Raw genomic sequence first — 22,233 nt, 5'->3', positions numbered from 1 at the left:
TTTAATCATCTTCCAATCCAGATCTAGCATGTTCATCCTGGCCTTGTTCAATTAGCTAATAATTTATTTAGGATTTTTGTAGCTATATTTATAAATGAGATTGAGTTGTACTTTTTCATTTCCAATTCTGTCTTTTTTTTGGTTCTGGAATCAAGATTAGCTCATAAGACAGCCAGTCAACATGGCATAAAAGGTAGATGCTGTGCTCGTCCCCCTCTCACGACAACATCAAAATTGCAATGAAACTACAGGACAACCATTACTGGTATTCACTTGAGGTCTGGCTGAACAGAAGTTCTACAACTGGGGACATACATAAGAGGTCACCTCGAGACTAGTAGGAGGGGCAGAGACATGAAATGGGCCAGTCCCACAACTGCGTGTGGTGGTCAAAAATCAGGAGAGTTATCTTGGCTGCAGAGACCCTTTCCCCAGAAGAGTGATAGGTCCCAGCTCCACACTGGGTTTCCCAGCCCAGGGTTCCAGTGCTGGGAAGAGAAGTCCCCACAGCCTCTGGCTGTGAAAACCAGCAAAGATTGTGGCTGAGTGAGACAGAAGTCTGTGGGAGTCTCAGACATTCCTTTAAAGGGCCTAAGTGATGACTTACTTAGTAACGGACTCACTTGCTCTGAGCTCCAGCACTGAAGCAGCTGCTCATGGAGTGCCAGGGACATACAACTAGGAACTGGATTGTCTAGCTTCAGGATGAGGGCTAAAGGGTTGGCTGGACAGAAGTATTTCCTGGACAGAAGTATTGGTAGTATCCATTGTTCATTTGTTAAACTCTCTACCCTTCCAGCATGCAGACATAGGCAATGGCCATATCTAAGTCTCCAACAACCTGGTTAACACAAGTTGTTCTGCCCAGGTATTCCCTGAGACTCTGCTTCTCCCAATGTGTGGGCCCATCAAATCTGCCTCTAGTGGTTTGTTTCTATACAAATGGCCTGTCTTGGCTCATTCTGTGGACTTTTCTAAAGGCTCGCAAAACCCAAAGAAGCAGCATCTGGCCTCAGCATGCACTGTACCTCTTGCTGAGCAGCCCCAAGCCCAGCATGGGACGCAGTCATCTTCAGATTGGTTGGATACTCTTACCAGGTGACCCCAGAAGTGCACAGGCTGTGACTGAATTTGGCCTGTATCTGGGCCCCTCTAAGGAGGCCCTCAGGCCAGCACACGCAGTTGCCTATTTCTACTGGATCTATACCTGGAGCACCACCAGGGCTACATCTGAGGAAGACTCACCCAAAGGACAGACTGAACAGGCACCAATTAAAGCCCTGATAAAGTGAATCCTGCTCTGTACGGTCAGCCCCTCACTGGCCAATTCTCACAACCAATCAGCCTGAGGGTCAATCCCTCCCATCAACATGTAAACAGCAACCGAGGCCCAACTATAGGGCACACACAGTAGGGCACACACAACCCACACAAGTGACATACTGTGAGCACATGGCTCAGGTGACCATGAAGACTACACAACTGGGCTCCACAAGACACCTACTACATAAGGCTACTCTACTAAGACTGGAAGACTTAGGAACCCTACCTAATACATAGAAATAAACACAGGGAGACAGCCAAAATGGAGAGACAAAGAAACATGTCCCAAATAAAATAGAGCAAAGCTCCAGAAAAAAAACTAAACAAAGTGGAAACAAGCAATCCATCAGATGAAGAGTTCAAAACACTCGTTATAAGGATGCTCAATGAACTTGGGGGAAGAGTAGATGAACTGAGTTAGAACATTAACGAAGAGATAGAAAACAAGAATGGAGATGGAAAACATAGAATACAATATCCGAGATAAAGAATACATTGGAGAGAATCAACAGACTGGATGAAGCAGAGGATCGAATCAGAGATTTAGAAGATGGGGTAGCAGAGAACACCCAATCAGAACAGCAACAAGAAAAAAAGAATTTCCCAAATGAGGATAGTTTAAGGGGCCTCTGGAACAACATCGAGCATATCAACATTCTCACCATATAAGTATCAGAAGGAGAAGAGAGAGAGAAAGAAATTGAAAATCTATTTGAAGAAATAATGACAGAAAACTTTTCTAACCTGGTGAAGGAAATAGACATACAAGCCTAGGAAGCTCAGAGAGTCCCAAACAAGATGGAGCCAAAGAGGCCCACACCAAGACATCTCATAATTAAACTGTCAAAGTTTAAAGATAAAGAGAGAATCTGAAAAGCAGCAAGAGAAAAGCAATTTGTTACCTACAAAGGATCTCCCATAAGACTGTCAGTTGATTTCTCAGACCAGAAGGGATTGGCAGTTGATTTTGCAGGCCAGAAGGGATTGGCAGGAAATATTCAAAGTGATGAAAAGCAAGGACCTACAACCAAGAGGAATCTACCCAGAAAAACTATCATTTAGAATGAAAGGACAGATAAAGAACTTCCTAGACAAGAAGAAGCTAAAGGAATTCATCACCAAGCCAGTATTATAGGAAATGTTGGAGGAACTTCTTTAAGAAAAAAAAAGTACCAAAAATATGAATAATAAAATTCCAATAACTACATATCTATCAACAGTATTTCAAATAAAAAAAATTAAATGTTCCAATCAAAAGATAGGGTGGCTGAATGGATAAGAAAACAAGAAGCTTGCATATGCTGCCTATAAGAGATTCACTTCAGATCAAAAGACACACACAGACTGAAAGCAAAGGGATGGAAAAAGATATTTGAAAATGGAAATGAAAACAAAACCTGGGGTAGCAATACTTATATCAAACAAAATAGATTTTAAAATGAAGGCTATAACAAGAGACAAAGAAGGATCAAGTAATCCCACTTCTGGGTTTTTATCTGAAGAAATCCAAAACACTATTTCAAAGGGACATATGCATCCATATGTTCATTTTAGCATTATTTACAATAGCCAAGATGTGGAGGCAACATGGGTTTCCATCAATGGATGAATGGATAAAGAAGAGGCTCTACATGTATACAAATATTACTCTGCCAAAAAAAAGAATGAAATATTGCCATCTGCGACAACATGAACAGACCTAGAGGTTTTTATGTTGAGTAGAGTAAGTCAGACAGAGAAAGACAAATACTATACAATTTCACTTTCATGTGGAATCTAAAGAACAAAATAAATAAATAAACAATACAGAAACAAACATAGATATAGAGAATATTTTGATAGTTGTCAGATGGGAAGGGGGTTGGGGGTATGTGAAAAACGGGAGGTACTAGGAAGTGCAAATTGGTAGTTACAAAATAGTCATAAGGAATATAGTCAATAAAGTTGTAATTACTATGTATGGTGTCAGATGGATACTAGATTTGTTGGAGTGATCACTTCATAAATTATATAAATGTCTAATTTATGTTGTACACCTAAAACTAATATAATCTTGTATGCCATCTATAATTGAAAAATACAAAAAATATTAAAACAAAAAAGATTATGTATGCCATCTATAATTGAAAAACACAAAAAATATTAAAACAAAAAAAATAATCTGGGAGTGCTCCCTTTTCAGTTTCCCGGAAGAGTTTATAAGGCAGACATGGCCTATTTCTTGACTTACAGAACTTCTCTGCTGATGCTTGGGCCTGGACTTTCTTTGGAAGTTTGCTTGTTTTTAACATTTTAAACCCATGATTTCTTTTATTTTCTGGTTAAGGGACCATTTGAGTTTTTTATGTCTTTTTGAGTGAGTTTTGGAAATTTAAATTTTCTTAGAGATTATTCAAATGAGCTAAGTGTTCATATTTATTGGCACAAAGGTGCTGATCCTAACTTTCCGGTTATCCTTCTGATTGCTCATTCCTCCATAGTTATTTTACCTTTTTCCTTTGTAATATGGTTTAGTTGTGCCTCCTATCTTTTTTTCTTGGTCAGTCTCAGTAGGTTTGTCTGTTCTATTGGAACCAGTTATTAGTCTTATTGATCCTTTCTATGTTTGTTTCTTTCCTATTTAAATCATTCACATTCTCTTTATTTTTCCTTCCTTCTTGCTTGAAATTTTGTTTTTGTTTATTTGTTGTTTGGGTTTTTGTGTTTTCATTTTTGTTTTGTTTTGTTTTTTGGTCATTCAAAGTTCTTGATCTTAAGTCTCTTCATTAATTTAAAATGTTCTCTTTTCTAATATAAACATTGATGACTATAAATTTTCCTCTAAATCCAGCTTTCAGCAGCCTCGCCACAGTGTTTTGATATATAGTGCTTTCCTTGTTATTCAGTTCTATATCACTTTTAATTTGCATTATGAGCCTCGTTGATCCTTTTCTTTATCTCACTGCCTTTGCCACAATTCAGGTTTCAAAATCTTCCACCTGAGTTTCTACATCTATCTCATGACCTATCTCCCTGCTTGGGGCTCTTTGCCTCCTGAGTAACACATCTAAAATAAAATTATAGCATGTTATTTTTTAGTTAACACCCTTAGGTATTAACAGTTTAGCAGAACTTATCCACAATCTAAAAATTTGTTTATAAAGCTTTTATTCTAATAACTCAACTCTGATCATTTATTCTAAAAAATTCTTTAAGTGGGGGAAATGTATGCAGAAAAGTGTTGTGTATAACAGCATTCATTCATAACAACAACATATAGAAATAATCTAAGACTCTGACAATAGGGGAATGGTGAAGAAACCAGGAACAACATGAACCTCAGAATAATGCTTGTAAAAATCTGTCATAAAATTTTAAAAATGTTTATGTTATGTGGGAAAAGATAGGGCTAACAATATCTATACTAAGATTATGGCTATGGTAGAAAATAGTATTCATAGAAAGTACAATGAAAAGATGCATTCAAAGTTGACAACAGTTGTCTGAGTGTCAGAAATAGATTTCCCCCCTACTTTTATCCAATTTAAAACATTCTGTGATAAGCATATATTATTTTTAATTAAGAAAAACAGTTTTTAAAATACTTGCATAAAGACCAGCACATTTTGGCTAAAATGCATGTCCTGCAGCTAGTGTCTTCAGTCTGTCTTCTCTCCCTCCTCCTCCAGCCTCATCTCTATTTGCAACAATTTCCTTGAAGGTGCCCTCTCAATCCTCATGGTTGCTCTCATCCCTACATGGGTGCAAGCAGCATATATTCTGCCTGGAATATCCCCCACCAGGTGTAGTCTGCCAAACTCAGCCAGAGAGTCTCTGATCCATAAAGCTGAACTGACTGTTCTCTTACTCCCACTCCCCAGATGTCCTGTGCCTGCCTCACTGGCCCCTAGAAAATTGTAGTGTCAATTGTGTCATGTCCCAGATCCAGACAGCTGTGTGGAGGGGCCCCGTCATGGTTATCACCATGTCTCCGGGACACCACCCGTGCCTAACCCCAGGGAGCAATCAATAAATGATGCTTCGTAGATGGCTCTATCCACCAAAGTTCTGTCCAAAACTCCTCACTTAGCCTCAGGAGTACCTTCAGCATCTCTCAATCATCCCTTCAAATAAGCATTTGTAAACAGTGAAGCACCATCTAAAAGAATTAGGATTTTTTTTTAAACCCTCATCTACATATAGTAGGCTAAAGTTTTAAAATCCTTTTCTAAGTACTATCTGAATTGACCCATATACCAACCTGTGAGAGAGAAATGATGGTCTCCATCTCATGCTCAAGAAGACTGGAGCTCAGAGAAGTCAAGAGACTTGCCAAAGGCCACACAGCCCATTGGTGGTAGGATTTCATTATAGACTGGGACCTCTGGGCTCCAAAGTCCTTGAGGATTTTTCCCTCTCACAACCATCATGACTACTGAGGAAGCTGACTTGTTCTGTTTAGAGGAAACTCCAGACTTTCTTTACCATCACGCACTCCACTGGGGCTCAAAACCCATCTTTAGTTTACCTCCAGATTGCAGAGGATGTACTGGAAGACGCCAACATTGGTGATAGCAGATGACCCGAAGCCCATTTCTGCAGTGCCGGCAATGGAGAGGATCAGCTGAAAAACGCGATGGTTTAGGAGAGAGGTCTTTTTCCTCAGGAGAAATGCCATTATCTGAACAGGTTAAAACACACAGCAGTTTCCTCATGAATGTATCATTAGGATTTTTTTTTCTTCACCTGCTCATTCCTCCCATCACCTTTGGTCATCCCGATCCGAAACTCACTGCTCTCCAGTGCTACCTCCTTTGTTCCTATGTTCTCAAAAGAAAAACACACACCAATTTCTGTGGCTGCTTCCCGACCAGTGTCCACTTTTCTGTACTTATATGACTTTACCTCTCTCTAGGGACCCCCTGCTCCTTCCTGAATCTCTTCTACTATTTTTCCAGAATGCCACTCTCCACCTCTCCTTGTTTCCTCCTATGCTTCTGAGTGCTCTTTCTCATTTTCCTTACTGGATCTTACATTTGTAATCATCCCATAAATGTTGCAATATCACCAGGAAACCACTTGCTATTCATGAACCCAGTTACACCCAACATCTCTCTAGGCGGCAGCCACCAGATGTGCCATTCTACTGTGCCAGGCACTGGGAAACTAGCAATAAGCAGGGAACCATACTAGGACAAATACACTGGGATCCCAGTGGCCCACACCCATCTCAGAGAATAAGATGGATTCCTTCTGGCCTCATGTCTCTGTCGACCTCAATTACACGCAAGTCAAGATACGCAGCCATTCATTGGCATCTGAGTTCTTATCCATCTCATCTGGATTCTCCGCTTAGCTCATCCACTGGTGTCAGTGGGCTTTCAAGGAGTGATAGAAGGAAGATGCCACTGTCCAGATATGCAACAGTCCAAGTGAGAAAGGATGTGCCTGAAGTGATGCCATACTGCTTTCTTCTGCTCCGACCCTGACCTTTGGGCCAAAGAGACAGGGATGCTCTCTCCCAGCACTCCCTGTACCAGGAGAAACCTCTGCAAGCCCCAACCTTACTGCAGCCTTCATGCCCTATACCTTGTCTAGACTTCAACTCTAGTCCTGTCCCTGGCAATTCCTTTCATTACTGCCTCTTAGCCATGCAGGAAGGTGCCCCAGGGCAGTGACCCATCTCATATGACTTTGTGAATAGCAAATAGCAGTAACAATCACAGTGAACATGGACACAGCAGGCACTCTGAGCAGGCACTCTTCTAAGCACTCAATATATATTAACTCACTTAATCATCACAACCCTACGTAATAGGTGCTATTATGATTCCCATTTACACATAGGAGAACTGAGGCACAGAGAGATTAAGGACTAAAGATGGCTAATATTTTCAGAGCAATTATTCTGGGCCAGACAAAATTCCAAGCTCTCTAACTATATTAAATCATATAGTCCTTGCTGCAACCCCATGATACAGGAGGCATGAGAGTTTGCATCACACCAGTGGCTTTCTGCTGTGGACTGAGTCTCCAGAGTTTCAGCCCTGGGTCTTTAGGCTTCTGTTCTCCAGAAGTCACTATGAAAGGAATGTCCACTGCAGCCAGAGAGGCTTCTCTCTGCTCAAGACGACAGCCCCCTGGGGAACTGTAGACTCAGATGGGAGAGTGAGATTACCTGGTACCCAAAGATGTGCTGCATCAGACAATCACACATGACATTGCTGGTCAGGACCAAGTGTAGGACTTTCACAGCTGCATACATGGTGTGGTCATCTTTTGCTAAGGAAATGAGGCCCAGGAGGATGGCAGGTCCACCAATGAAGTCCAGGCTACTGGCAGCAGGGCTGGAGTGGAACACCCTTACCCCTGTGTGGGACAAAGTGGAATCCCATCAATAATTACAGCCTCATTCCAATGAAAAGTCCCTGGTAGCATGTTGGAGTGAATGAACTGCCAAACCCACTCCCACTCACAGCAGAGGAGCCTGTGCACATGGGGCAGGCTGGGAGGAATGATAGGGGGCTTTGAAGTCTTATGTTCTAAGAGATCCTGTGATGAGTTCTTTCTGGGTCACCAGAAGGCTGAAACTGTCCAGGGGATTTCAGATCACTGACCTTTGTCTTAGTCCAAACTGCCAGAAGAGCCAGATGCCTTAGGTGCCATCTGAACCCCAGTCCACTGGCTGCTGACAACCTCTGGCTCTTGTCTGGATCCTGTGAGGTTGGGTCCTTGCCCCAGCTAGATGCTTTTCTCTTGCCCAATTGCAAGGCAACTGACAGTTGCTGCCTATGGTTTTCATTCCAACAACCACAACAAGTCTCTGCACAAACTCCCCACTGTGCTCACTTACATGGGCACCATTGTGCACAGATGAAGCTGGTTAGTAGCTGAGTTCACTAACAGCTGTCAGATGCAGTGAGGTGAACTGACCTTATGAAATTTAGGAAGTCAACCTTCTGGCAGGGTTAACTCACCAGCTATTGCCCTCACCATCCTGGCTCCCCAACAGGTTCTCTCCTTCCTGCCTCTCAGAATTCCAGGCTTCACAAGTGATGACAACTACAATCCCTCTTCCCAAATGGCCTGACTTACCTAACTGGCCCACAACAACGGCTCCAATGGTTCGAAGAGGACCCAAGAGATGGCCAGCACAATTTCTTAGCAAGAACACGGGCATGGCATTGTTACGGGATGAAATATTCATCTAGAGAAATTGGTAACCATTAGTCCTAAGAAACTCTCCTGGAAAGGAAGAAATCTTGTTCACAAGCTCCTGGAGGGCAGGTAGCCTGAGGCCTAGCCCAGTGCTGGCACTCAATGAATGAATAATAATTGATCCAATGTCAGGACGACTGAAACAAAAGTTCATATTCTCATGTACTGCCTCCCAGGCTGTGGCTTAATCATAAGGGAGCAGCTTCAGTTATACAATTGTGCCACTGATGTCCTGCATACTCATAGGAACTGCCAAAGCTACTCCCACTCACAGCAGAGGAGTCTGTGCACAAGGGACACGCTGGGAGGAACTAAAGTGGGCAGGAAGGACCCTAGAGCACTTGGAGATGGAACAGTGCTATGAAGGCCAGGGTTGCCTCCTTCCTAGGCTTGTCCATCCTCTGAAAGCCGCAGCCTCACTGGTTTCAGAAGGCAGAAAAATGGAAATCCTGGCTTCCTCCATCAGAAGGAACTCTGCTGGTAAGGCATTTCTTTGGTGCTCAACTGGACCTAATCCCTGATCCCTCTTCTGCAATAAAGGGAGGTGGCTCCATGTCTCTAAAGGTGGATTAGCCCAAATTTACAGCAGTGAGCAAAAGAGCGCTTTACTCAGAAATTAGGAAATAGTAAACCTAATGGCATCTTCATCTACAAACATATCTGCTTGCTTTTTTGTAAATTTTTTGTTTATAATAAACACAGAAATTCACAGAATGCTGTAATGTGTGTTGTGGGGTGGAGTGGGAAGGGTCAGTAGCACCCAGAAAAGGGAAGTTCCATAGTGTTCACAATGTCACAAAGATTTTTTAATATTCCATTTGTTCTTGCTCTACTGTGAAGAATGAAGAACACCTACTTTGTCCTCTGAGCAATTACTAATAAAAGGTTTGGTCTCAGTGGAAGCTAATGGGTGGGAAGCCGTAGGATATTTTAACAAATGAAGTGGGAAGCACTTCTGTGTATATCTATCTATACATACTGTTTGTAATTCATACAAACATGAATTAACATTTGTCGAATCACTGAAAACTAAAGCAAGCCATGAGATCATGATTCCAAAAGGGGACAGCAAGTGAAAAGTTAGAAGGCATACCTCTTTGGCAATCAGGCGGCTGTCCACCTCATTGTACATGTTTCTAATGTCTGCAACATTGGTGGTGGAGGAGCTGGCTACATGAAGGCCAAAGGAAATCCTTTCTTCTGCAACCAGTGGCACCGCTTCCATACTAGGATCCTCTCCTAAAATGACACATCTTCAATAATTTCTACTCTCACTTTACAGAGAAGGAAATTAATCCTCAGAAGAATAAATATCTACTGCTACGTGGCAAAACAATCATCGAGAGCTTGTTTGTATCTTGTTATATTGTGTGTTTGTATGTTGTTACATGTTGTTATATGTTTGTATTCTGTATGTTGATATGTCTCATGTTTTGCCCCTACATGTGCTTTTCTGACACTTATAAAAAAAAACCGTGGAGAAAGCTCACAGTGTTAACCCTACTATAAAATAGACATATTACAGGTGTGACATGATTAAGCTTGAAACATCAATCAAGAATGTAACTCACTCCCCAAAACCAAAATGCTAAGTGATAAGAAAGCTGACTTATAGAATGTGAAAGAGACTGGGCCAAAAGCCCTAAGATTTTCAGTGATCTGCATGTCCATCCCACTTGGAATTAGTGTCCTGATCCCTGCATCAAGGAGAGGAGCCACACGTGTGTCTTGAGAAGCATGGTAAGAACAGAGACTCAATGAAACTTTGGCTCTAGACCTGACCTCTCACATTGCTCTGGCCAGAATCATTTGCCAGAGGAAATGAAGTTTGAAAAAGATATGGGGCCTAGAGACAGAAACACTCAACAGCTCTCAATCGCTCTTCACATACAATGCTTCTGTACAGAGATTCATTTATCATTCTTCCCAGATAGGAACTGACCCCTTGATTTGACAGAGCATAGAGAGTGATGCTTGCTGCTAGAACAGCCAGCAATCAATAATGAAAATGTGAATGTTTTGTCTGCCTGTTTAATAATTGAAGACAACAGTATACTTTAGTTAAAAAGCTTCTTCATTAAAAGGAATGTAACTTATTTATTTCATTCTCTTCTTTCTTGCTGATGGTATTATGATGGTATTACCCACCCCACCCCCCACTCTCCTCCATTATGTACTTTGGAATTGAAATATGAAGGCTATGATCATTTCCTTTTTTGTGACATTTTCTGTTGGATTGTAAATATATAACAATCTAATTACAGAGGTCTTCCCTAATGACTGACTTGTGCTGAGTTTATTTTTTGTAAATATGCTATAAATAAATGAATGTCTATTTTAAAAACAATATCAGAATATTATTGTAAACCAAAACCCTCCACACCTTGGGTGTGCACAGCTTGGAAGCTACCACAGTATCTTGGGCCAAGTTTGTTAATAACTTCCAGAGTTTCCACTGAGATGGCTTCATCAAAGAGGTATGTAGGGCCAAGACGCCATGTTAATGATGACTTTTGTTTCCAAACTCGAGGGGTAGCAATATATCCATAAACATCTACAAATGACGATGGATCCATTGACATAAAAGGTCCTGGTAAGGCCTGGATATACAACATCTATTAAAATAAAAAAGACGGGAGGCAGTTAACTTCAGATTTAATTAAATACATATAGATAAAAAATGATGTACCTTCTCTCAAAGTAAAAACTTATTTTATCTAAAAACATTAAAAAGATAACTCTAAAAGGTGAGAAACAGTGAAGCAAAGCAAGTTTATAAAATGCTGGTGGGAGTAAAAAAGTGACGCTATGCTTTTGGAGACAAATTTGAAAATATTAAGACTCATTAAAATGTTCATCTGTTTGCCCCAGTCATTCCATAAAGAACCTAAATGTCCAGTATTGGCACATTAATTTTTATGTACTAAAAATAATTACAGACATACAGATTGGAAAGGAAAAAATAAAACTGTCACTACTTGCAAGTGACATGTCCATGAAGAATATTTCAAGAACTCTGCAAAAAATTTATACGTGGTGATGGAAGGAGATTTAACTTTGGGTGGTGAACACACAATACAATATACAGATGATGTATTATTGAATTATACATTTGAAAACTATATAATTTTATTAACCAATGTCATCCCAATAAATTTTATTTTTTAAAAAAACACGAAACTCCTAGAACTAATAAGTGAGTTCAGCAAGGTCACAGGATACATGATCAACACACAAAAAACAATTGCATTCTACAGACTAACAATGAACATGCAGAAACTAAAATTAAAAACAATACCATTTATAATCGCTCAAAAGAAAATGAAAAACTTAATAAAACATGTATAAAATATGTACACTGAAAATTCTAAAAGGAAGATAAAAAATTAAAGAATGCCTATACAAATGGAGAGACCTACCATGTTCCTGGATAGGAAGATTCAACATAGTAAAGAGGCCATTCCTCCCCAAAGTGATCTACAGGTTTAATGTAATTTCTATCAAAATCTCAGATGGCTTTTTGCAGATGGACGAGCTAATTCTAAAATTTATATGTGAAGACACAGGCCATAGAATAGCCTTAACAAATAGTTTAATTCTTCTTTTTTGAAAATGAAGAATTAAGTGAGAGGTAACACTCTATCCAATGTTAAAGCATATTACACAGCTACAATAATAAAGAAAATATGATATTGGTAGGGGAAGAGTCACACAGATCAATGGAAGAAAGTAGAGAATCTGAAAATAAATCCATGCAAATATGCCCAACTGATTTTTGGCAAAGATTTGACAGCAATTCAGTGGAGGAAGGACAGCGTCTTCAACAAATGGTACTGGAGCTACTGGACGTTCACAAAGAAATAAATTTTCACCTAAAGCTCACACCTTATACAAAAATTAGCTCATAGTTCATCACATATCCAAATATACAATGTAAAACTAGAAAACTTTTTTTAAAAACATAGGAGAAAATCTTCAGGCTTTAGGAGTAGGCAAAGAGTTCTTAGACTAGAAACCAAAATCAGTGGTCATAAGAGAAAAAATTGATGTTATACTTTGTCAAAATAAAACTCTGGCTCTGCAAAATGCAATGTGAAAGAGGATAAAACAACCTATAGATTAAGAAAAATTATTTGCAAATTAAATATTTGCCAAAAACTATTATCTAGAATATATAGAAAAACCCTTATAACCCAACAGTAAAACCCAAACAATCCAATTAGAAAATGACATGAACAGACATTACTGAAGAAGATATACAGATGGCAAATAATCACATAAAGATGTTCAGTCTTATTAGCTATTAAGGAAATGCAAATTAAAAACACTAGATATCACTACACTCTTATCAGAAAGGCTAATTAAAAAATAGTAACAACACTGAATTCAGAGAAACTGAATCACTCATTCATTGCTGATGAGAATGTAAAATGATAGACACTCTGGCAAATCATTTGGCAGTTTCTTATAAAATTAAACGTGTAACTATCATAAGACCCAGCAATTGTACTATTAGGTATTTATCTCAGAGACATAAAGACTTAAGCTCACACAAAAACCTGTACACAATGTTCACAGCAGCTTTATTCGTAGTAGCCAAAAGCTGGAAACAACCCAGATGTCCTTCAAAAGTATCCATATCATGAAATACTACTCAGCAATAAAAAGAAATTAACTATTGGCACATGTAACAACTTGGATGAATTTCTAGAGAATTAAAAATAAATCTAATCCTAAAATATCACATACTGTATGATTCCATAGACATAACACCTTGAAATGACAAAATTTATATTACTGGTTGCCAAGATTACAGACAGGAATCGGTGACGGGGTGTGGATGGGAGGTGACTGTAGTTATAACTTTTATAAACAGACAACACAAAGGACCCTTGTTGTGATGGAAATGTTCTGTTTCTTGGCAATAGTGGTGAATTCAGGGACCTATGCATATAATAAAATTGCATGAAACTGAATATACATACAAGTACAAGTAAAACTGGGAAAATCTGAATAAATTGGTAGGTTATATCAATGTCAATATTTTGGTTTTGATGGTCTATAGTTTTGCAAGATATTACCTTTGAGAAAAATTGGGTAAAAGTTACACAAGATTTCTCTCTAGTAGTTCCTACAATTACATTTTAGCCTACAATCATCTTAATAGAAATTTCAAGAAAATACAAGAAAATTAAAAGAATGCTTAAGAGATTTTCACTAATAAAAATGTATAATTTCAAAGTTCATCTGGATAATTTTTTAAAATAATAATATGTCAACTAGATAGTATATAAAATTTTCTGTACAATGAAGTCACAACTATTTTTTAAAGGAAAACTCTGAAAGAAATTACAAACTGTGGTAAGATACAAGGAATGAAGGTCATCTTTCTTCTTGTCTCTATTTTTCAGTTATTTCAAAATATGTTTATATTATTTTTAGGACTATAAAATCAATATATACATTCACATGTATATAAATATATATTTTCTAAATGAGAGCTCATATAATTTTAGAAATATTTTTCTCCCTATTAATTAAATGAAATTTTCAAATAAAAACAAATCAAGTTTTCAGACACCAGGCCTGCCTAGAGTGAAGTCCACTGTGCTCTCTCTTCTTTCCCACCTTCCCAGTCACAGACTTTTCTCTCTCCCACACCAAAGCTCTGCTCTACCCCTCCAAATCGGCTGGCCCTTTTCTTCTCAAATTCCTATTGAATATTCTCACTGTGCCATTCAGACTGATTTATAAACTTAAGATGTTTCAAACTACTCCCACATCATTTTGCTAAATTCAGGCTGTTAAAATACTCCTCGCTGTTCTAAATTTAACTTATTTTCTCTTGGAAATAAAAAACAAAGTCTCTGAAATTTGAAAACAGTTGTTAAGCTGGGTCATCCCAACCCAAGCTCTGTCATCTTAGCATCTAAACACAGGTCTTTATGTTTATCCCAGTTAAATTTCACTATTGATACTGAACCAACTTGAGATCATGTTGGAAAGTCAACTTTGTCAGCCTTGGCCCTTGGCCATTCTCCATGGCATACTTGGGCATATTTGACATATCCAATCTTTCTGCTCACTGACTAGTTTCACTGGTCCCATGGGGTCGGATGTTCATCCATGTACCAATTCATTCAACTACACTATCAGCCAGACCATGTTATTCTTTGTGGCTTTAAATTCAATGTGATTCACCAAGTGTTTATTATATGCTTACTATGTGCCAGCCCCGGGTAAGTGCAAGCGAGATCCAAATATCAATAGGACACACCTTAGCCTCAAGGCACATGAACTACTTCACAGAATATCAGCCTGTTTTATGAAACAAGACAGAATAACAACATATCTGTGAAAAAAAAAAGACCAAAAAAAAAAAAAGCCCATCTGTAATCATACCATAACAGATAAAAACAAAGACACTGTGCAAGCACAAAGTGACCACACTTCCCATCCTGGCTAATGTGAGTAACTCTTGCTGCTTCTACACTGATAGCTCTAGCCCTGCTCTATTCCTCCTACTTCCTGGGTGAAAATTCTGAACATACACAGATATTAAATTGCCTCTTTCTGACAGCACCCAAATCAGAACAGATTGACCTTTACTTCTTTAAACTCTCCCAAAAATCACCTAAAACAAGCCCAAATCCTATATAAGCCACTCCTAACTCCTTGTTACACCATGGGGTAAGGAGTCTCTTACTACAGCAAGCTTAACAAATCTAACTTTTGTTTTGTACTATATGCACACTCTTGGAAGTATTTGGCTGGTGGGCATGGACAATTCCTAGCACCTAAAATAGTATCTACCACACAGTAGGTGCTCAAAAAAAATACCTAACATATAGTAGGTGCTCAATAAATATTTAATGAGGGAGGAAGAAAGGAAGAGAGAGAGGAAAAGAGGGAGGGAGAAAAGGAGCTCCCTTGTAAGTAACTAATTGCTTTTCTCTTGCTGCTTTCAAGATTCTCTCTTTGTCTTTATCTTTGACATTCTAACTATGATGTGTCTCTAAATGACAGTGATGAGACACTTCTTCCAAATATGTGTTCTCATTCCATTATTTTCTCTGAGCACAGGACCATCCGTTCTTCACCATTCTTGATCTAAATCTGGCAAGACGTGTTTGTGTCTTCATAAGCTTTAGCACCTTGCTCCAAATTGTAGTGTGCAGACCACCTGCATTAGACTCACCAGGAAGCCTCTTAGAAAAGTCAGATTTTAGGCCTTGCTCAGACCTCTCTGGGGGATTCATTCTTTAAAATCTGAGAAACTTTGCCTTTTTTACTCTGGAGATTTATATTTTCTTATGACTACTCTCACAGTCATAAATGCCATGACTATTCTTGTTTTCATGTTTTACCTTCTGCCCTGATTGTGTGATCTCCATTTTCTAAAGATGCTCTTTTATGTCTGAGCTCAGCAAGGGTATATTGGATACCAACCCCTTCACCACCAAAAGAAAACAAAGAACTGGACTGAAGCTACCTAGAATGGTGTGGCCAGGAAGCACAGCCCTGGGGCAAGGGCAACTGAGGGAATCATCTCACCTTGGCTGAGCCAATGACCTGTCCATCCAAATAGGTAGAAACAGTACAATTCTTTTTCATTTCTTTGGTGACAACTACAGCCAGGTGATGCCACTGACCACAAGCCAGCAGTTGGCCACACCTGACCCGAAGCTGACGTCCTGCAGAGGGCTCAGAGTCATCCTCAGGTTCCATGACATCTAGAAGAGAGAACAAACACTAGCCTTCACTTGCAGATTTATGCTGTAACAACCCAAGAGAACAAGAAAAGGGCCCTGGGCCCTAGGAGCCAAGACCACACCCTCCCATAAAATAATAACAGCAGCTATCATTGTTGAGATCTTGCTTTGTGTCAGACAGTGTTTTAAGGACTATTACAAATATTAGCTCATTTCATTTTCATGATAACCCTGTGAGGTAGGTGCTATCATGATCCCCACTTTATCATCCTGAGGAATGGAGAAGTTAGGTAACTTTCCCAAGTTCACGCAGACATGATACAAATCCATGAGTCAGACTCCAGGTGTAGCCCACACCGGACTGCCTCCACAATGATGCACATTTTCTGGCAAAGTTCTGAGAGGGTGCAGGGAAACAGCAGTTGTGCTGTGCGTCAAGGATACCAAGCCATCCTCTGGCCCTTCTGGATGCTTCACTATGACATTCTCAGGGCACATGAGAACAGATATGGCCAAGATGTTCTGGAATTGGCCATCTCAGGCCACTTCAGGCCATCATAGGTGGGTGAACTTGGAAAGCCAGGCAGAGCCAGGAGCAGCCACCAGCACCACTGAAGGAGGGCTGGACTCCCGGGCTCTTGTTCCAAGAACTGCTAATTTAGCCCCATTTCCCCCAAGTGTGGACAAAACCAACTTTGGCTCCCAACACCTTACCCAGGGGCTGAAACTCTTTCTCTTCTGTAGATACAATCAAGGAGAGATCATCCCAGCAGAGGCTGACAGAGAAGCAGACAAAGGGCTGCTCGGTCCTGGCCAGGTGGCGCACCAAGGTTAGGAAGCGCAGCGGGTGGCCTTCGGTGACAGTGCTTTGTCTGCTGATCAGGAACCAGCAAGAGAAGGTCAGGCCCCCCAGCGGAGGGAAGGTCCTGTCAGCACCTGGAGTCAGAATACAAGCACGCCCTTAGGCTTTGTCTTGTCTAGCCTCAGAGTCACTCTGATTCTGCCCAGAGGTGGTCTTACTGTGTGCCAGCAATGTGCCCCTATGGACTCATACCTACTTTTACATCAACCCCACCCAGCAGGATGTTTCTGTCTCCTTATTCATTCTCTCAGGAATAAGTCATGTTCCCACCAGGAGTTGAGCCTAGATCCTCAAAGACCCTCTCCAGTTCTGCCCCACCTATTAATCCATGTTGCCTTACCAAGGGGATGGGAGGAACACAACCCTGAGATTCATCACCATTTGGCCCACTGGTTAGCTGACCTAAAGCTGGGCAGTGTGCTATGTGGGGCAGAGGGCACTAGCCTCAGCTGGCTGAATCTTGCATGGGGAATGCTCCATTCCAGGGGGATCAATGCTCTCCCACCTTGGGACTGGGTTGGCAGCACTAGCGGGGCCCCATCTCCTCACTGAATGATCAGCATCAGACTTGGTGCCCAACACCGATGGGCCACGAATGCAATGGCTCTTCAGCACCCACCCTCCCATAGAAACCCAGTCCCTGGTTCTCCTAACAGAAGGTGCTTGGCTTTCAGCTGAATGCACCACTGTGTAAAGCACGCCAAGGCCCAGGTCAATCCCCATATGAGCCAAGGATAGCTTTGTTCCGGATGGCCATCAATCTAGAATTCATATCCTGTCTAGGGGTGAGGTGTCCATTTAAGCCTTTATCAGTCACTGACAAAATGAATTAAATGGGTTCAGCCACCAGGTAACCCACTGAGCCCATCAATGCTAACTGAGCCCCCTCTATATGCAGAGTCATGGGATCAGCCCTTGGGACACACAATGAATAAGACACCCCTGCCTTAAGAGCGACATGACAAATTGGAAGGATGACTTGTCTACAGTTAAACAGGACCAAGAGGAAGACTCATGCTTTCTTGAAATACCAAGTTGAAATCTGAAATCAAGCCTCCTTAAGGACTGACTCCCCAGGTGTAATGAAGAGAGCTCAATGAGCTAAATCCCCTGGGAAGCACCTACCTGTCCCAATCCCTCCGGAGACTGAGTACTCGGTGCTGGTTCCCATAATCGTAGACAAGGTTGGAATGAACAAACAGCTGGAAACAGGAAAGTGTCTCAAATCATTGACCTGCAAGCCAGCTTCTGGCTATGACAACTCCCCTCTGTCCCTCTGCAGGGGCCTCACTGGCTCTTAGAAAATGAGGTTCCGAGGACAGAAAGCAGCTGATGCTGGTACCATGGCCCTAGAGAAGGAATCCACACTGAAAGCTGGAGGAGAGAACATTCCAGAATGCAGACATGCCAGGAGAATAAGAGGGTCCTGCCCCTACACAGTGGGGGACACTGCCCCTGAGAAGCCACTGAGTAGACAAGGTATCCATAACCCAGACATGGTCCTCTGCTGAATGGTGAGAGCTTATGGGAACTACAATTTTGTAATCAATATTATAATTAATCTGAGGCACTGGGAAATTAATAAAGTATTTTTCAAATATACAAAAGCCTATCATACCCATAACCTTCCACAGACATGTCAAATTCCACAAACGATGGAGCCAGGGCAGCCCTCTGAGGTTGTAGGTTGCGTGGGGAGGTCATGGAGATGAGGCTCAGTGCCATCTGAAGGGTGAAGCTCTCAGATGGCCCTGAGGGCATGAGAGCCTGTGAGACTGGTGGGCATGGGCCAGCATCTCGAGTGGTTCTCACAGGAATCTCAGCAGTCATTGGTACCATTGCCTGTGACCCTAAAACAGCAAGCAAGAGAAGAGATATATCTTTGTTCAAAGCATTTCCACCCCTCTTCTGACTATAGTCTTAACATTTCTGCCACAGCTTTGAAGGAAGTCTCTAGTCACCATGCATTTATTAACCACTGTGAGGGTAGCTCTCCTGGGCCCTCCTATATGGGTTCTCTGCTGATTTTGATAACACTGACCCATGACGACAACCTGTTCCTTCTAGAAACTTCTTCTCCCTTTAATTCCATCACGTCCTTTCTTTCTGTTTCTGTCATTGGCTTGCCCTATTGTCAGTCACTCACCGAGGCTTTGGGCTGGCTCACCGAGCTCCCACTCTCTTTCTGTGGACTATCTTCATGAAAGCTTTCATCTTCCACCTCCAGCTCCCAGCCCAAGCCTGATTCCCTATCTTGCTTTGCAACTGGGCCTCCTTACCTTAATGTCTTATGTGATCTTACATTCAGTGTGTTCACAGCTTTTTTTTCTCCTCGTAGGTTCCCTAGACAAGCATCTTCCCAGGTACCAGGCCTGATACTAGGGGATCCACCCAATGTTTTGGCCTCCTGATCCCTAACTTACCCCTGAGTTGAGAGCTGTGCAGAAAGTTGTCACTGGGCACCTCCATAGGGGATACTCCAGCTATGCCATGATCTTATCACTGTATCTGTGATCTGAACCCAAAGGGGTCAAGTATATGCTCACCATCACCTACTTTATATGGAGGTAAGTATCGTCCTCCTTTTAGATCTAGCTTCTCTCTGGGGTCCACTAATTCCTCTGCTTTTCCCCATTTGCTCCATTGAACAGCAGGCAAATTAACTTTTAAATCTACCTACTTTCTATCTGTTGTAAATGAACCCTTACAATAAACACATATTTTTTTAAAATTTCTGTTTACCTGCCCCGTTTCTTTCCTCTGTTCTCACCTGAGCATCCAGTGTCCCCTCTGTCCACACAAGATGAACTGAGAATTTTCACTGCAGCCAACGGAGGCGGGGGAGTTCCAAGACCTAAAAACTGTCTAAATATCATAACATACAAGAGAATCAGATGAAGACATTTAGTGGGTAGAAGTTTTCTGCAGCTTCTTCTCAGCACTTTCCTAGATCCCAGTGCTCCCTAATTCCCCCTCCATGTTTTCCTCTCTCTGCCTGGACACTCTTTCCTCAAGTCATACATAGCACCCAGATCAGAGAGCTGGTGAGTTTTGACTTTTTAGGTGCTTTTGACTTAACCAGTGACCAACTAGGAGCCTCATACTGGACCTTGAAAGAAAAAGGAATCTGTTGAAAAATGATTTTGTCACATACTGTTTATAACTCACACTCTGTCATAAAGAGCTTAAGCACAATGACTGTATCTGGCAGCCTGCATGTAGAGAGACTAAAAGAGGCTGATCTGATCTCTGGGTCCCATCCCTGCTAGCTGAAGGTGTTGCATGTCTTCTATCTCCCCGGCACTTGGTCTTGTGTGTCAGCAGGCCTGTGATCCCTGAGCATCACCCTCCCTACCATGACAGAGTGAGTAGCCTGGCCACAGGTACTAAAGAGACTCTTGACCTCCCTCTTTCAGCCTTTCTTTCCTCTGCCTTTTTGTCTTCTGTGCTTTTGTCTTCTCTGCTGCAACTCTTCAGGAAACATGTGGCTTTATGGAGGAGCAGCCAGCAAGAAGGGACCCTCAGAATATGTCCCCCTCTTTGTCAGCAGTCCTGACCACTGCCCCTCACACCAGCTAAGCTCTCTGCAGTGTAGCCTTTCAAGTACAGTCACGCCTCACTGCCCCCACCCTTCTCAGCAGAACATCTTCACCGGCCACTACCTCTCCTCTCCTCATCTGGTGAGCATCTGCACAGGCCTCAGGGCTCACCAGGCTGACTTCCTTGAAGCTCCACCTCTTTACACCCAATCTCCCAACTGTGGTTCTCCCAGCTCCAAGCAGCCCCAGCACTCTCCACTGAGCATTCCCACAGAGCTATTCTATATTGTCGCAAGACCCTTTAACTATCGTCTTCTCTCCCTTAGACTATAATCATGGGAGGACCTCTGTCGGCTTTGTGGGTACACACACTGCCCAAACAGTCCAATGGCTCCTCTCTGGGCTTGCAGTGTGCAATGCTGGGAAGGACCACACCCTGTAGAGGACATGAGGACGCCTATTCCTGTGCACTCTTCCTGCTCACTGTGCATGAGCACAATTTTCAGGGGCTTGGCAGTGTTTCACATGCAGCACACAGTACCTTAACACATCCGGTTCAATGGCTTGAGAAGCAAGCTTTTCAAAAATCCTGATGAGGCCTGAGTGCAGAGGGCTGTTGCCAGTGATCAGGACCTGGTGGCAGGAGGTCATGAGGGTCTTGAGCATTCCCGCCTCGCACATGACCTGACGGTTCTTCTCTGATTTCACCAGGGACTGGATGTGACTGGCCATGGAGCACTGGATCTCCTTGGAAAGCTAAAAGGTAACCAAAGCCATGAGTCCTGGAGGTCAGAATAATTTGTGGGCAATACTGATAGGCTCCTGACTAGGCCTCAATTTGGTTGTGAGGCAAGGAGACTGCGCCCATCACAGCCTGTTCTCATTGCACTCCCATCTGTTTCAAGTGTCCTCAGATGTGCCCTCTTCAGAAGGGCAGGCACTGGAGTCCAGTCTATGGGAGGACATGAGTCACTGGAATCAGCTGCCGAAGAGGCGACAGCTTAAATCAGAGACTGCAAACTGACAGGCGAGACCCATATCTTCCCCAGAGATGTGTGGTGTTTAACTCACATGATATTTAAGTAGTTTCTAAATTAATTGCTAAAATTTAAAAGTCAGAAGATTTCAAATAAAAATTCAGACATATGGCCTCTCTCAAAAGATGGAAAGACCTAGTCAGGCAGGTTTTCAGTCCTGTCTATCGAGAAGCAGTTGGTGCTGGGCAGTGGCTGTGCCCTCTAGTGGGTCTCACGTCCTCCTCACAGCTGACTCGTAAATGTCCTGCTTTTGAGTTTATACTGCTGACACAGATGGTGGAATTCACCTGGGAGGACAAGACTCAGGAAGCACTCTCCTCACGCTACTGGCTGTGGCATACGCAGCCCTCTCCACCTTCACTCATTGAACTACACCAGAGCAGAGTCAAGGCTCCTGTGGAAGCCCTGGCTGACATCTTCTCTTTACTCCCCAGGTGTCATCTCCCTCCCAATTGTCCTCTAATGGTCCTCTGTCCAATTCTTTATTTTAAACATATCCTGACACAGGAACAGGCACGCTCTTATCTTACCCCTATAAAATTTCAAGTCGCTTCTCTATCTTT

At 41.8% G+C, this 22,233-nt stretch overlaps 1 protein-coding gene across 1 annotated transcript in view; it reads right to left on the bottom strand.

Annotated features, from left to right (window-relative positions):
• Window positions 1–22,233, bottom strand: part of WDFY4 (WDFY family member 4) — a 280,147-nt gene that overhangs the window by 176,630 nt on the left and 81,284 nt on the right. The window contains exons 14-24 of the mRNA XM_039870919.1: window positions 21,175–21,389; window positions 19,865–19,959; window positions 18,713–18,944; window positions 18,220–18,296; window positions 16,947–17,168; window positions 16,075–16,253; window positions 10,904–11,135; window positions 9,614–9,759; window positions 8,398–8,509; window positions 7,481–7,671; window positions 5,831–5,983 (exon numbers count right to left, since the gene is read on the bottom strand). Of these exons, the coding sequence (XP_039726853.1) occupies window positions 5,831–5,983; window positions 7,481–7,671; window positions 8,398–8,509; window positions 9,614–9,759; window positions 10,904–11,135; window positions 16,075–16,253; window positions 16,947–17,168; window positions 18,220–18,296; window positions 18,713–18,944; window positions 19,865–19,959; window positions 21,175–21,389 (1,854 nt within the window). The remainder of the gene's footprint in view (window positions 1–5,830; window positions 5,984–7,480; window positions 7,672–8,397; window positions 8,510–9,613; window positions 9,760–10,903; window positions 11,136–16,074; window positions 16,254–16,946; window positions 17,169–18,219; window positions 18,297–18,712; window positions 18,945–19,864; window positions 19,960–21,174; window positions 21,390–22,233) is intronic.

Source organism: Pteropus medius, unplaced genomic scaffold, assembly GCF_902729225.1.
Source record: "Pteropus medius unplaced genomic scaffold, Ma_sr-lr_union100, whole genome shotgun sequence".
NCBI lineage: Eukaryota > Metazoa > Chordata > Mammalia > Chiroptera > Pteropodidae > Pteropus > Pteropus medius.
The sequence above is the reverse complement of the archived record's forward strand: the minus strand, read 5'-3'. Positions and strand labels throughout refer to the sequence as shown.